Source organism: Vombatus ursinus, unplaced genomic scaffold (assembly GCF_900497805.2).
Source record: "Vombatus ursinus unplaced genomic scaffold, bare-nosed wombat genome assembly UNPS02014807.1, whole genome shotgun sequence".
NCBI classification, from domain to species: domain Eukaryota; kingdom Metazoa; phylum Chordata; class Mammalia; order Diprotodontia; family Vombatidae; genus Vombatus; species Vombatus ursinus.
The window spans coordinates 42,660,949-42,676,584 of record NW_020954585.1 but is presented as its reverse complement, the minus strand read 5'-3'; the positions used below and the strand labels follow the sequence as shown (position 1 = coordinate 42,676,584).

Below are 15,636 nucleotides of genomic sequence, written 5' to 3'. Positions count from 1 at the left end.
CTCTCTCTCTCTCTCTCTCTCTCTCTCTCTCTCTCTCTCTCTCTCTCCTTTCATACTCTCCCTGCTCCTCTTACCTGTGCATAGTATGAACTGAAGTGAACTCTTTAAAAATGTTTGCTATTAATCAAAAAATACTTTGATAGTCCTTGTTCTTAATTTTTAAAATAAGACCAGCTATTTTATTTGACTAATTACCTAAATTAAGTCATGTTGTTCATTTGGTCTTCAGTTTTTAAAAGCAAACAACTCCCCACTCCTGCTTTATAACAAGGAACATGCATTTAGCTAACATAAGGGGATATATGCAATTGACAGCAACACTGAACAATACAAGGAAAACCTACCATGAGGAGACCTTTGTAGGCATACACAATGCCGAGCCAAATAGTCATGTGGCTGTTCTCACAGTGCTCCAGAATTGGACGGATGGAAATATCTCTGCCAGCAGGATCCGGCTACCGAGAAAAAAACACAATAATGATACCTGAATATCCTTATTGTCCTCTGCATTCAATAATTCAATGAACAAGAATTAATGAGCATTTATTAAGTGCCTATTATGCACAAGATGAAAGGCACCATGGAGTGACAGAGAGAGAGAGAGAGAGAGCTGGTCTTGGAATCAAGTGCTGCCCTTGACAAACACTGAAAGTGTGACCCTGAGCAAGTCACTTAACCTCTTGATTCTGTAGGCATCTTATTAAGACCGTAAATTATGACTGGGCGGCCAGTCTGTCCTGGTAGAGAGCATTTTTTTCTGGCAGCTCTCTATATTCATAAAATCTTGGGTCTAGACAAAAGAAAAAAAATGTACAATGTAGAAAAAATGTACAAAAAAAGTGCAGTTCTCCTAGGGGTACTGAGAGGTGTTCACGTGGTTAGCAGGTGTGAGAGACCTCAACTGAACCCAGGTCTTCCTGACTACATCTAATATTTCACACAGCTAAAACTGACTTGGATTTTCACATATTGTATAGAACCTTTCTAAATCTTCCTCACTGGGCAGTCATCCTGTTCCTGTTTGAACACTTTCAGTAACAGGGAGCTTAATACCTCCCAAGGCAGCCCATTTGATTTAATAATAATAATAGCTAGCATTTATATGATGCTTTTTTTCCCATCTTTTTTTTGGGCAATTGGGGTTAAGTGACTTGCCCAGGGTCACACAGGTAGTAAGTGTTAAGTGTTTGGTCTGAGGCTGGATTTGAACTCAGGTCTTCCTGATTTCAGGGCTGGTGCTCTGTCCACTGTGCCATCTAACTGTCCCATATCATGCTTTTTGGAGCAGCTAACAGTGGACAGAGCACAAGCCCTGGAGTCCGGAAGACCTGAGTTCAAATGTGACCCAGACACTAGCTGTGTGACCTTGGATAAGTAATTTAACCCTGTTTGCCTTAGTTTCCTCATCTGTAAAATAAGCTGCAGAAGGAAACGGCAAACCACTCCAGTGTCTTTGGAAAGAAAACCCCAAATGGGGTCACAAAGAGTTGGACATGACTGAAATGAATGAACAGCAACAACATATGATGCTTTAAGATTTTCTTTATATATTTTATATACATTATCTCACTTGATCTTCACAAACAACTGTGCGAAGTAGGTTCTATCACCATTCCTGTTTTACAGACCAGAATTGGCACTCAGAAAGGTTTAGTTGAATTGCCCAGGGTCACACAGCTAGTAAATGTCTGAGGCAAGATGTGAACTCAGGTCTTCCTGACTCCAAGTCTGGCTCGCTATCACTGAACTACCTAGCTTCTCTAACTATTGCAAAGTTTTCCCTTATATGAAGCCTAAATCTGACTCTATCCAGCTCCCTCTTGGGTCTAGCCTCTGGGGGAAAGGAGAACAAATAAAATTCCTTTTTCATGTTTTCAAATACTTGAAGACTGTCATCGTGTCCCCCCTAAGTCTTCTCTTCTTCTGGGTAAGCATTCCCAGTTCCTTGAGATGATCCCCTAATGGCAGCCTCTCTAGTCCCCTCAACCACCTTGTTTATCTTTCTCTGGATTTGCCAACTTGTTAGAGTTTTACTAAGATGTGACAGCTAGGTGGAGCAGTGGACAGAGCTCTGGGCCGGGAATCAGAAAGACTCATCTTCTTGAGTTCCAATTTGGCCTCAGATACTGGCTGTGTGACCCTGGGCAAGTCACTTCACCCTGTTTGCCTGAGTTTTCTCATCTATAAAAAGAGCTGGAGAAGAAAATGGCAAACCCCTCCAGTATCTTTGCCAAGAAAACCCCAAATAGAATCATGAAGGGTTAGACACGATTGAAATGACTGGACAGCATTAAGATGTGGTACCTAGAACTTAACACATGAATGTGCTAGATGTGGTTTGACCAGGGCATTGTATAGTGGGACTATTGCCTCCTTATTTCTGGACACTGTACCTCTCTTAACACAGCCCAAGATTGCAGGAGCAATTTTGGTCGCCATGTTACACTGTCCACTAAAACCCACAGGTTTTAAGCCGTATCTTCCTTATCTTGTGTTTACCCAGTTAATTTTTTGAACTTTATGTGCAGAAATTTCCATTTATTCCTATTAAATTTCAGCTTGTTAGTTTTGGCTCACTGTTCTCCCTGTCAAAAAATTTTTCAGATGCTGCGTCTGTCACCCACTTTATTAGTTTTCCTTTCCAGCTCTGTGCCATCCTGAAGGTTTGATAAGCATGTCTTGAGTTTATTTGATTAACTGAGATCCTGTGCCTTACTCAGAACTGTCATCCTGTAAAAAATATCAGGTGAGGCGGCAATTCACAGACTTAGAAAATTCTTGCACACTTGCTTATTGACAGGGCAAACAAAAATTGCAGAGACTTTAATTCAAATAAACAAAAGTGTTTATTCATAGAATGGTGGATTCAAAGCCCATCGGAGTTGGGAAAGATCTTTAGAGATCATCTCGTCCGACTCTGCCTTAAAGAGGAGAACACGAGGCCCAGCAAAGAGAAATCATTTACTCAAGGTCACACAGTTAGCTAATGGCATAGAACCACACCCAGAACCTGGGATTTCAAGGTTTTTGTAATTTTCTTGGCTTTCTTGGCAGAGACACAGGAGCTGTTTGCCATTTCCTTCTCTGGCTCATTTTACGGATGAGGAACTGAGGCAAACGGGGTTAAGTGACTTGCCCAGGGTCACTCAGCTAGTAAGTGTCTGAGGCCAGGTTTGAACTTAGGAGCTGAGTCTTCCTGACTCCAGGCCCGGTGCTCTGTGCACTATGGCGCCACCTAGCAGCCCCCAAATTTCCATTCCTCCCAGCAATGGAGATTACAACTCATCTGTAACTAACTCTCTGGGAACCTCCATGGCCAAAATATTCATCAACCTGGGGTCCACTTGGTGATGAATATTTGGAAACTGAGCCATGTTGGTCTCCACTTCAATCAGCCCATTTTACAGATGAGGAATGCTCAGGCCCAAAGACCTGGTTTTATATAAAGGGCTTGTGGAAGAATCAGGATTAGAAGCCAGGTCTCTTGACTCCCCCTATACCACAGTTTAAAGTGGTTGTGGGAGGGAAGTAAATGTAAAAATGGAAAACAAAAGACGTTTTGTTTTCTTTTTTTTTTTTTTCCGGTGAGGCAATCGGGATTAAGTGACTTGCCCAGGGTCACACAGCTAGTAAGTGTCAAGTGTCTGAGGGCTGGATTTGAACTCAGGTCCTCCCAACTCCAAGGCTGGAGCTCTAATATAAATAATTATAGATTTATTTTATTTTGGAGGCCATGGGGGTTAAGTGACTTGCCCAGAGTCACACATTTAGTGAGTGTTATATGTCTGAGGCTGAATTTGAACTCGGGTCCTCCTGACTCCAGGGCCAGTGCTCTATCCACTGTGCCACCTAGCTGCCCCAGTAAACTTCATTAAGTGTCTCCTATGTGCAGGGTACTGTACTGGTAGGCACTGGGAATACCAAGCTTGCTTGGGGGGAGGTCCAGAATGTCCACACAGGGTTCTTGTCCTGTTCTTCATAGTGCCTGCTCCCTTCCCCCATCCCAGTGAGCGCTATCGTCCGCCCAGACCCTCTTTCATTCCTAATGCTGAATAGAGAAGTGGACAGGAGCAGGAAGATCATGTTTAAGCCTGAATGACACCATCCACTTGGACAACATTTGCCTTCTTAAGACATGGCTTGAACATGATGGGGAATCTCCTCTTGCTCTGACACCTGGACAAACATCTTGTAAGCACAATTGATCTATTAATCAATCAATCAATAAGCATTTATTAATCATTCATTCCTCTGAGCATCTATTATGTGCCTAGTACTGGGGATGTAACACAGAAAAAGAGGCAATCCTTCTCCAGAAAGAGTTCATTCATTCATTCATTAGTGGGAAAAAAGGGTAAATTTTTTGTTTAAAATTTTTATCTTTCTCTTGTGCAAGGTTGATCTAAGGAGGAAGAGAACTAATTCCCTCAGCATCTAGGTCAAAGGGCAGAACAATTCTGTCAGAATTCTTCTCTTGGGAGCGCTTGACTGCTGCTGTGAGACCAGCTTTTCAGCCACCAGCCCTGTTGGGTAGGTGAGCCTCAGTGAGCTTCACCAGCATTTTCTGGCACAGCCCAATGAAGCCAGAGCTCTGTAGAGCTAACTGCAGTCAAGGATCCCAGTGTGTGACATGGGGAGAAAGATTTGTTTCATAGTGAAGAATTAAAGGTGAATCATGCCTCTGAACTACTCAAGCACTTACCCTGGGGATAATCCATTCAGCACTTTGCATATCTGATCTTTGTAACCATCTTCATGACAACGAAAATAATTGATTCCAAAAATGACAAAGTGAGAATCACAGTAAAGTAGGTGACTGAGAGCCTTAGGGTTAGGAAGACCTGGGTCCAAGTTGCCTCAGACCCAGGATGACTGTGTGACCCTGGGCAAGTCACTTAACTTTTCTGGGCTTCCATTTCCTCAACCATAAAACAAAGGGTGGCTAAATGGCTCAGTGAATAGAGAGCCGGACCTAGAGTCAGGAGGACCTGAGTTCAAATCTGACCTCAGACATTTACTAGCTGTGTGACCCTGAGCAAGTCACTTAATCTCTATTTGCCTTAATCCACTAGAGAAGGAAATGGCAAACCACTCCAGTACCTTTGCCAAGAAAGCCCCATGGACATACTGGTGTCTATGGGATCATGAAGAGTCAGACACGACTGAACAACAACAACTACGTGAAGTTGGACTAGAAGACTAAGGTCCCCTCCATCTCTATAAAACCCTAGTGGCTCCCTACTGTCTCCAGAATCAAATAGAAAATCCTGTTTGGCTTTTAAAGCCCTTCACAACTTGGCTTCTTTCTACCTTTCCAATCTTCTTTTAAATTGGTTCCCTTCTACATACATTTCAACAACAGTGACTTTTTTACTTTTGCCCACGTAGGACCCTCCACCTTTTTTTTTTTTTTTTTTTTGTGAGGGAATTGGAGTTGTGACTAGCCTAGGGTCACACAGGTAGTGTCAAATGTCTGAGGTTGGATTTGAACTCATGTCCTTCTGACTCCAGGGCTTGTGCTCTATCCACTGCGCCACCTGGCTGTCCTGACCCTCCACCTTCTGATTGCCTTTTTGCTCATTGAAACTCATGCCTGGAATGCTGTCTTTCCCCCTCCTCACCTCTCCCTCCTGGCTTCTCTGAATTCCATCAAGACTCAGTTCAAATCTTACCTTCTGCAAGAGGCCTTTCCCCCCCTACTTAATAATATTTTATTTTTTCCCCCAATTACATGTAAAGATAGTTTTCAACTTCCATTTTTGTAAAGTTTAGAGTTCCAAACTTTTCTCCCTCCCCGCTCCAAGACAGCATGCAATCTGATGTAGGTTATACATGTACAATCATATTAAATGTATTTCCACTTTAGTCATGTTGTGAAAGAAGAAGCAGAACAACAGAGGAAAATCATGAGAAAGAAAAAAAGAGAGAGAAAATGGTATGTTTCGATCTGCATTCAGACTCCATAGTTCTTTCTTTGGATGTGGGCAGCATTTTCCATCAGGAGTCTTTTGGAGATGTCTTAGATCCTTGCATTGCTGAGATGGGCTAAGTCTATCAAAGTTAGTCATCGCACAATGTTGCTGTTGCTGTGTACAATGTTCTCCTGGTTCTGCTCACTTCACTCAGCATCAGTTCATGTGAGTCTTTCCAGGTTTTTCTGAAATCTGAAGAGGCCTTTTTTGCCCCCACCTCCTTCCGCTGTTAGTGCATTCCCTCAGAGACTGATTTCCATTTATCTTGTACGCAAGGTGTCCCAAAAGTCTTTGTACAGTTCAAAGTTTTAAGTTTTAAACTGCAAAAGGACTTTTGGGACACCCTATGTGTCTGTATCCATGGTCATAGTTTGTATTTTCTCCCTCTTCCCTTTTCCTCCTCAGTTAGAATATGAGCTCCTTGAGGTCAGGGACTGTTTTTGTTTCTTCTTGGCATCTCGAGTACTTAGCATAGCACTTGGCACATAGTAAGCGCTTAATAAATGTTTGTTGACTGACTGACAAAGTCTGTGTTACTATGATATCTGGGTTCAAGTTGCCTCTGACACATACTGCCTGTGTGACCCTGGGCAAGACATTTAACTATTCTGTGCCCTTGGACAGTTCAAAAGATTACAGCTCTAGAGCTGGAAATGTCCATTGAGGTTAGTTAGTCCAAACCCCCCATTTTGAAGATGAGGAAACTGAGACCCAAAGCCTCACTGACTAGTTCTAGGTTACTTAGGTAGGGAATGCTGCCATTGTGAATCTGCATTGGGAGAGGGAGTTTCCTCATTGAGAATGCTCTACACCAGAGGTCAGCAGGCCAGGTATGGCCCACAACACTCCCTAGTGCCTCTGGAACCAGACTAGAATGTACCTGGGAAATATTTAACAAAATAAACAAAAATACAGTAAAACATAGATAATGTTAATATGTGGTTTTCTAAGGATCCTTATGTATCTGTTAGTGGCTCCTGTTTCTATTTGAGGTATATACCAAAGCTCTACATCAATTAAATCAAGTCTGGACAAATATTAATAATAGTAGCAGCAGCAACAACAACAATAACAATATGCTTTTAGGGTAGGTAGGTGGTGCAGCGGGATGATTTATCTTCCTGAGTTCAAATCTGGCCTCAGGCACTTACTACCTGTGTGACCTCGGGCAAGTCATTTAACCCTGATTGCCTCAGTTTCCTTATGTGTAAAATGAGCTTGGGAAGGAAAGGACAAACCATTCCAGTATCTTTGCCAAGAAAACCCCAAATGGGGTCAGGAAGAGTCAGACATGACTAAAAACGACTGAATGACAACAAAACAAGGGCGTCTATAGAAGATGAGTTTGCATTTCAACACTTTCATTCAATTACAAAAACACAATGATTTTATTTACTTGTGCAATAAACAGGCTGCTGAAAATTAGACAGAAAAACAAAGCAAGCCAAATTATTATGATGGTGACTTGTCCCAAGACTATTTCTATCTCATCTCCATTGAACATAAAGATGAATGAATGATAATAATAATAATAATGATAGCTGACATTTACATATCACTTGAAAATCTGTAAAGCACTCATTTGACCTAAACTTTTTCTCCCCAACTAGATCGTAAGCTCTTTCTCTCTCTGTAGGGTATCCCCAAAATCTTAGGGCAGTTTTAAGCTATTAAAGCATTCAGGGACATCCTATATATGTAAGGGCAGGGACTCAGTCTTATATCCATATCCCCAGCCCAGTTAGGTGATCAATCAGTGTTTTTTTTTTTTTTTTTTTTGTGGGGTTAAGTGACTTGCCCAGAGTCACACAGCTAGTGAGTGTTACTTGTCTGAGGCCAGATTTGATCTCAGGTCCTCCTGACTCCAGGGCCAGTGCTCTATCCACTGGGCCACCTAGCTGTACTGTCCACCCTTCCCTTCCCCCCCCTTCCCCTGGTCAATCACTGTTTCTTGTTATTGATAGGTCTGGTGAGAATAAACTAACAAAGAGGATAGTGGGAAGGTCAGGAGAAGACAGCTATCCTTCCAGTCCATGGGACTTGAGGGAAGGAGGCCCATGAGTTTAGCCATGGGGGAGGTAGCATTGTATAATGAGAGAACACGGGTTTTGGAGTTTCAGTCATAGCGCTAACGCTTACTAGTTTTGTATTTCGATTTTCTCATCTATAAAGTGAGAATAATACTACTACTTGCCTTTACAGGGTTATTGTGAAGAAAGCTCCTTTTGTAAATCTTAAAGAGCTATGTAAATGTGAGTTATTATTTGTCACAGGCTGTAGAGCTGGAAGGCACCCCAAAGTTCATCTGGTACAACCCCCTTATCTTAGAGAGAAAGAAATTAAAAAAAAAAAAGATAGAGGAAGAGACTGACTCGAGGTCATGTGAGTAGCAAGGAGGATCCAGATATGTAATAGGTTCTGTTAAGCTAACTGGTTTGTGGTATCTATGACCCTTTCTTGTTATATGTATGAGGATATGGGCAGCTAGGTAGTGTAGTAGTTAGAGAGCTTGGCCTGTAATTAGGAAGACCTGAGTTCAAATCCGGCCTCAGATATTTAGTATTTGTGTGACCCTGGGCAGCTCATTTAATCTCAGTTTCCTCATTTGTAAAATGGGGATAATAATAGCACCTACCTCTCAGGGTTGTTGAAGGATCAAATGAGATAATTATTGTAAAGTGCCTGCACATAAGTGCTACATAAATGTTAGCTATTATTATGATAATTTTGTAATTGCAAGAGTCATCTTCCCATTGGAGAATGTAAGTGACTCTATATTGCTTGCTATAGAATATATACATACATATACATATTTATACATAACTATAATTAAGGTTTCTCTCCTTTTGTTAGGATTTTGTCTTTGTGTATTGGAAGTTTCTTCTTCTGTTGAATCTGAGTTAGCATCGTATGAAGAATCCCAAGGCAGGGAGGCCTTTGACCTTACTTTGAGACACCATCCCAAGGCCATCCTCCTGGCATTCCTCCTGAGCTCCTTGGGAAGAATCATGGCCCTATCAATTGCCTAGTGTCCTGTAAGTGTTACTAGCATCTTATTATATTTTGCTTTTACCCTTAAAGTGAGCCAAGAAGGTTTCCCCATCTTTTCCCAATCATAACTTCATAGATAAGCATCTACTTGGGCCCCAAATGGCCCCTTAGCACTGTCATCATAGAGAAGACCCTTCATAGCTTCCTTGTCAGTGAATCTTGAATAAATCAGGTAACATGCTAATAGTGGATAAAGTGTTGGGCCCAGAGTCAGGAAGACCTGAGTTCTAATGCAGTCTCAGACACTTACTAGCTGCGTAGCCCTGGATATCACTTAACCTCTGTCTGCTTCAGTTTCCTCAACTGTAAAACAGGTATCATACTAGCACCTACCTTACAGAGTTATTTGTGAGGATCAAATGAGATATTTGGTTTTTTTTAGATGAGATATTTATAAAGTGCTTAGCACAGTGCATGGCACATAGTAGACACTACATAAATGCTTATTTACTTCATTTACTTCAAGCAGTCACTGCTTAAGATTTCAAAGTCTAGATATGGAAGCAGAGATGTCATATAACATCTTGCTCCCCCCAAATTACCATCTTGGAACCCCTCAAAAAGAGGGAATATCTCAAAGATGAGTCAAAGGTCGACTTGTCCTGTATGAAAGGGAAATGGGAAGCTAGCTTTCTCACATTACCCTAATCTGGCTGACCTGTAGCCTCCTTTTCCCATCTTTTCTCTAACTGGCTGCAGAGAGTAATAAATCTCTTTGGGCAGAAACTAGGTATAGACCAACATCTCACACTATATACCAAGATAAGGTCAAAATGGGTACAAGATTTAGACATAAAAGGTTATAAAGGGGAGCATGGGAAAGTTTACCTGTCAGATCTATGGATAAAGGAAGAATTTATGACCAAACAAGAGATAGACAGCATTATGAGATTATAAAATGTATAATGTTGATTATGTTAAATTAAAAAGTTTTTACACAAACAAAACCAACGCAACCAAGATTAGAAGGAAAGCAGAAAACTGGGAAATTTTTCTTACAGCAATTGGCTCTGATAAAGGCCTCATTTCCCAATTATATAGAGAACTGAGTCAAATTTATAAGAATACAAATCATTTCCCAAATGATAAATGGTCAAGGGATACAAACAGGCAGTTTTCAGATGAAGAAATCAAAGCTATCTATAATCATGTGAAAAAATTCTCTAAATCATTATTGATTAGAGAAATGCAAATGAAAACAATTCTGAGATACCACTTCACACCTATCAGATTGGCTAATATGACAGAAAAGGAAAATAAAAAATGTTGGAGGGGATGTGGGAAAATTGGGGTACTAATATACTGTTAGTAGAGTGGTGAACTGATCCAACCATTCTGGAGAGCAATTTGGAACTATGCCCAAGAGGTGATAAACCTGTGCATACCTTTTGACCCAACAATACCACTGCTAGGTCTGTAGCCCAAAGAGATAAAAAAAGAGGGAAAAGGACCTATCTGTGCACAAATATTTATAGCAGCCTTTTTTTTTTGTGGTGGCAAAGATGAGGGGATGTCCATCAATTGGGGAATGACTGAACAAGTTGTGTGATTATAATGGATATTATTGTGCTGTAAGAAATAAGCAGGATGATTTCAGAAAAACCTGGAAAGACTTACATGAACTGATGCAAAGTGAAGTGAGCAGAACCAGGAGAACATTGTACATAGTAACAGCAATCTTGTATGATGAAGAATTGTCAATGACTTAGCTATTTTCAGCAATATAATGCTCCAAGACAATGCCAGAGGACTAATTATGAAAAAATACTGTCTACCTCCAGAGAAAGAACTGATGGAATCTGAATGCAGATTGAAGCATTCTATTTTTCACTTTGTTTATTTATTTTTTTGGTTTGTGTTTTCTTTCACAACATGACTAACATGGAAATATGTTTTACGTGATTGCACATATATAACATATCAAATTGCTCACTATCTCAAGGTGGGGGGAAGGGAGAGAGGGAATTTGGAACTCAAAAATTAAAAAAGTGAATGTTAAAAATTGTTTTTACATGGAATTGGGAAAAAATAAAATATTATTAAAAAATAAGCCTCTTTGGGACAAAAGAGCCTTACACATGGACTTCCTTTCCTGCTCTTGAATGTGAATCCAGAGTTACACCATAACCACTCATTTGGAGAGGGTTTTGCCACCAAATGAAGGAGTTAAAATGGTTAGGAGAAACTAATCAGGTCTCCTGTTTATTTTTAAGCTCTTGGAATTCACAGGGCCCTCAATACAATTGCTGTCGTGGGTGACCCTAATTTAGATCCTACTTACTCCTGTTGACTCCAAGCTCTTTCTACTACATCCTGGTTCTGGTTCCTGCTAAATTGTGAGCTCTGAAAATCAAGACAAAGGTATTTGAGGGTGCTCAGCAGTATGTCTTAAGTTAATTGATGTAAGGACAATACCAAGACAATACCAATGAATTTTCTCTCTTGCATTTAGGGTTAGAGTGGCAGAGTGAGGAAGTTTGAAGGTGAGATCTCAAATAAGGTGAAAGAAAAACCCAGGAAGAGGGATGGACCTTGGCTCTGAAGAAGACCACGCCCTGGCAACCTCTGTGTATCAGGAGCCGCTGGAGGACTTGGAAGTCCTCAGGGCTGTACCCACCATCTACCTGGACACCCACCCTTGGTCCTGGCAGAGAAAAGAATGTGAAGGTATCCATCTCTCACTTCTAGAATGCAAATTCAGGTGCAGCTAGATGGCATAGTGGGTAGAGCACCGGCCCTGGATTCAGGAGGGCCTGAGTTCAAATCCGGCCTCAGACACATAACACTTACTAGCTGTGTGACCCTGGGCAAGTCACTTAACCCCACTGCCTAATCCCCCCACCCAAAAAAAAATAGAATGCAAATTCAGTTCTTAGAGAACAATGGTAGCATTCAATTTAATTCAACAAACATTTAGTTAGCTTGTAGTGTGTGCAAGGCACTGCATAAGGTACTGAGAATAGAAAGAAGAAAGAAATAAAAAGAAAGAAAGGAAAAAGAAAACGGTCCCTGCCTCAAGGAACTTACATTCTAATGGGAGTGAAACAACAGATCACAAAGAAGTAAATGCAAAATATACTTCATGGGGCAGCTAGGTGGCGCAGTGGAGAGAGCACTGGCCCTGGATTCAGGAGGACCTGAGTTCAAATATGGACTCAGACACTTGACACTTACTAGCTGTGTGACCCTGGGCAAGTCACTTAACCCCATTGCCTAACAAAAAAACTTCAAAATATACTTTATATATAAAATAACTATAAAGTAATTTTTTTTTTTGGCTAGGCAAAAAACTTGCCTAGGGTCACACAGCTAGTAAGTGTCAAATATCTGAGGTCAAATTTGAACTCAAGTCCTCCTGACTCCAGGATGGAGCTTTATTCATTGCGCCACCTGGCTGCCCCTATATGAAGTAATTTCATCAGAGTTTGGGGGGGGAATGACTGGAAGAATCAAGGAAGGCTTCTCGCAGAAGAATCACTTTGAAGAGAGCTACGCATTCCACAAACGAGCATCCTTGGCAAAGAACGGGGAAATGTGAAATCAAAATCACAGTGAGTTGGTTGCTTCTCTTTATTTTGTTTGAATCTGTTATGCACCCAGACCTTGAGATTTTTAAGTCTGGAGAGATTTTTGGAAACAAATGAGCTGCATCCTAAGGCTGTGTTATCTAGTTCAAGGCAGGAATAAACAAGAAGAAAAGCTTATTGACTGAACTCTGATCTACACTGCACTGGTTGCTGGTAGTGAATTCCCAAAGGGTCAATTATGATTATATTAATTTAATTGAATTATAGAATACTAGGATTAGAACTTGCCTAGTTCAACATCCTCTGTTCCGCACCTGCCTGATGAATGAAGTTTATCTACTACAGTAGAGGCATTTCCCTAATAAACCTCTGCTTGAAAACCTATAGTGATGGGGAACTCACCATTTTCCAAAGGCAGCCTATTCCATTGTTGGATAGTAGTAATTGTTAGGAAGGTCTTCCTAATACCGATCTGAAATTGGCCTCTCTATAATTTTCTTCAGTTGTTTTGAGTTATGTCTGACTTTTCGTGACCCCATTTTGGGTTTTCTTGGCAAAGATACTGGAGTGGTTTGCCATTTCCTTTTCCAGCTCATTTTACAAATGAGGAAACCAAAGCTAACAGGGTTAAGTGACTTGTCCAAGGTCACACAGCTAGTAAGTGTCTGAGGTCAGATTTGAACTCAGGAAGATCAATCTTCCTGACTCCAGGCACTGTGCTGCCCTCTCTGTAACTTAGGGTCATAGATTTAGAGTTAGAAGGGCCATTTGGGATGATCTAGGTTGGGATGATCCATTTGATGGATGAGGAAACTGAGCCCTAGAGAAAGGGAAGTGAGTTGTCCAAGGTCATGTAGATGACAAGTTGGCAGAAGAACTGTGATTCAAATCCAGGTCTTCCAACATCAAGTCTAGTACTCTTTCTGTTAAACCATGTCACTAACTTCCATCCACTGGCTCTAGTCTGTCCTCTGTGACCAAACACAACCTGTCTAATTGCTTCTTCTTTTCTTTTTTTTTTTAGGCAATTGGGGTTAAGTGACTTGCCCAGGGTCACACAGCTAGTAAGTGTGTGAGGAGAGATTTGAACTCAAGTCCTTCTGACTCCAGGGCTGGTGCTCTGTCCACTGGGACACTGAGCTACCCCTTAATTGCTCTTTCATATTACAGCCCTTCAAATACTTGGAGACATGGAGGTGCCTTCATACAGTGGAGAGAATACCTAGGTCTGGAACCAGATAAACTGGATTCCTGGCCTGACTCTGACATATACTATGTGACCTTAGGGAAACACCTAACTTCTCAGTTTCAGATAAAGTGGTTGGATTAGATCTGGCGTTCCTAACCTTTAGCAGCCAGCTAAGATCTGTAATTCATAGAGCACTGAACCTGGACTCAGGAAGAGCTGAGTTCAAATCCTGCCTCAGAAACTTACTAGCCTTGTGATCCTGGTCAAGTCACTTAACCTCTACCTGTTTCTTCAACTGTAAAATGGGGATAATACCACAACCTACCCTGCAGTTGTTGTGAGGCTCAAATGAGACAATATTTGTTAAAAAAAAAAGTTCTTGATATACATATATAGTGGGTACTATATAAATGCTTATTCCCTTCCCCTCCCTTTCCTTTTTTTGTGTCATGGATTCCTTGGGCAGTCTGGTAAAGACTGTGAAAGTTTTCCTCAGAATAATGCTTTTAAATAATTCTTTTTTTGTTTGTTTGCTTTTTGGCAAGGCAATTGGGGTTAAGTGACTTGCCCAGGGTCACACAGCTACTAAGTGTTATATGTCTGAGGCTGGATTTGAACTCAGGTCCTCCTGAATCCAGGGCTGGTGCTCTATCTACTGCGTCACCTAGCTGCCCCTAAATAATTCTTTAAAAATAAAATATATAGGATTACAAAGGAAACCAATGACACTGAAATAAAGATGTAATTTTTTCCCATCCAAGTTTATGAACTTGTAAATCCAGGTCCAGTTCCATGATTGGACGACTTCTCTTGCTCCTCCTAAGTCTGTGTGAGCTGATCTCTGTTTTGAGCAGTTTCATGTTCCCTCAAGGTCCTGTTCGCCTCTCTCTCTGGACTTGCTCTATTCTCTCCTTACACACTGGGACAGCTCTGGATTTAACCACCACCTGCAATAACTCATGGTCCAAGGTCAACTTCCTTTGTTGTGCTCAAGACCAGTGACTCCTAAAATCTTTCTGTGTTTGAGAAGCTCTTTCCATTGTCAACAAATTTCACTGCCCCCCCAAGTGGATAAGACAATACATAATGGTAAAAAGCTACTAGGAATTCAGTAAAACCTTAAAATGAATGGATTCACTGCAGAGTCCATATACTTTTGAAAAATATTAATACATGTATGAGTAAGACATATAATTTATCCAGCCCACAGAAGATATGTTTGTTTATGATTATGAGTCATTTAATGAGATGGATCCCTTGCAGAAACTCCAGGGGCCCCTTAGGGGTAGGTGGGCCAAAGGCTCAGAACCTTTGTGCTATGTTCTTCTGCAGAGAAGAATATAAAACAACTCCAGGCCTGCCTGTGTGTTGTGATCTGATGGATGAGAAAAGAAGGCATGCTTGTCCAAAAACATAGCATTACCCTTTAGAGATCGTCAGCAGAGAGGCAATTTTAAATGGTTAAGTGCATTCAATGGGAAGCGTAGCCGAATGAGATGAGTCAAATTGCAAAATTCTGCTTGGTTTTCCAGAATCCTGTAATCTCCCAAACTCCATCTCTCTTCCTTCTGAAAATGATGGCTAAGTGAGTAGAGGATCATAGAGTTAGAATGAGAAGAGCTCTCAGAGGCCACTGAGTCCAGCCTGTTCATTTTACAGATGAAGAAACTGAGGCACAGAGAGGTTAAACAATGTTTCTAGAGTCACAGAGTCCATAAGTGTATGTGGGGGGTTTGAATCCAGGTTTCTTTTCTTTTTAAGTTTTAAAGTGCCCTGTCCATTTTACCATGTTGCTTCAGATTCTGAAGATACTTTAAATCGGAAGTAAAATTTGGCCATTGTTTACAAAATAAGTCAAATAATCATAATACCTAACATTTATATAACACTTTGAGGC

General features: G+C 41.0%; 1 protein-coding gene across 1 annotated transcript in view; it reads right to left on the bottom strand.

Moving 5' to 3' along the window:
- The window catches only part of GABBR2 (gamma-aminobutyric acid type B receptor subunit 2), a 790,497-nt gene that overhangs the window by 30,329 nt on the left and 744,532 nt on the right, over window positions 1–15,636 (bottom strand). Inside the window, exon 14 of the mRNA XM_027874970.1 lies at window positions 345–455. Within this exon, the coding sequence (XP_027730771.1) occupies window positions 345–455 (111 nt within the window). The remainder of the gene's footprint in view (window positions 1–344; window positions 456–15,636) is intronic.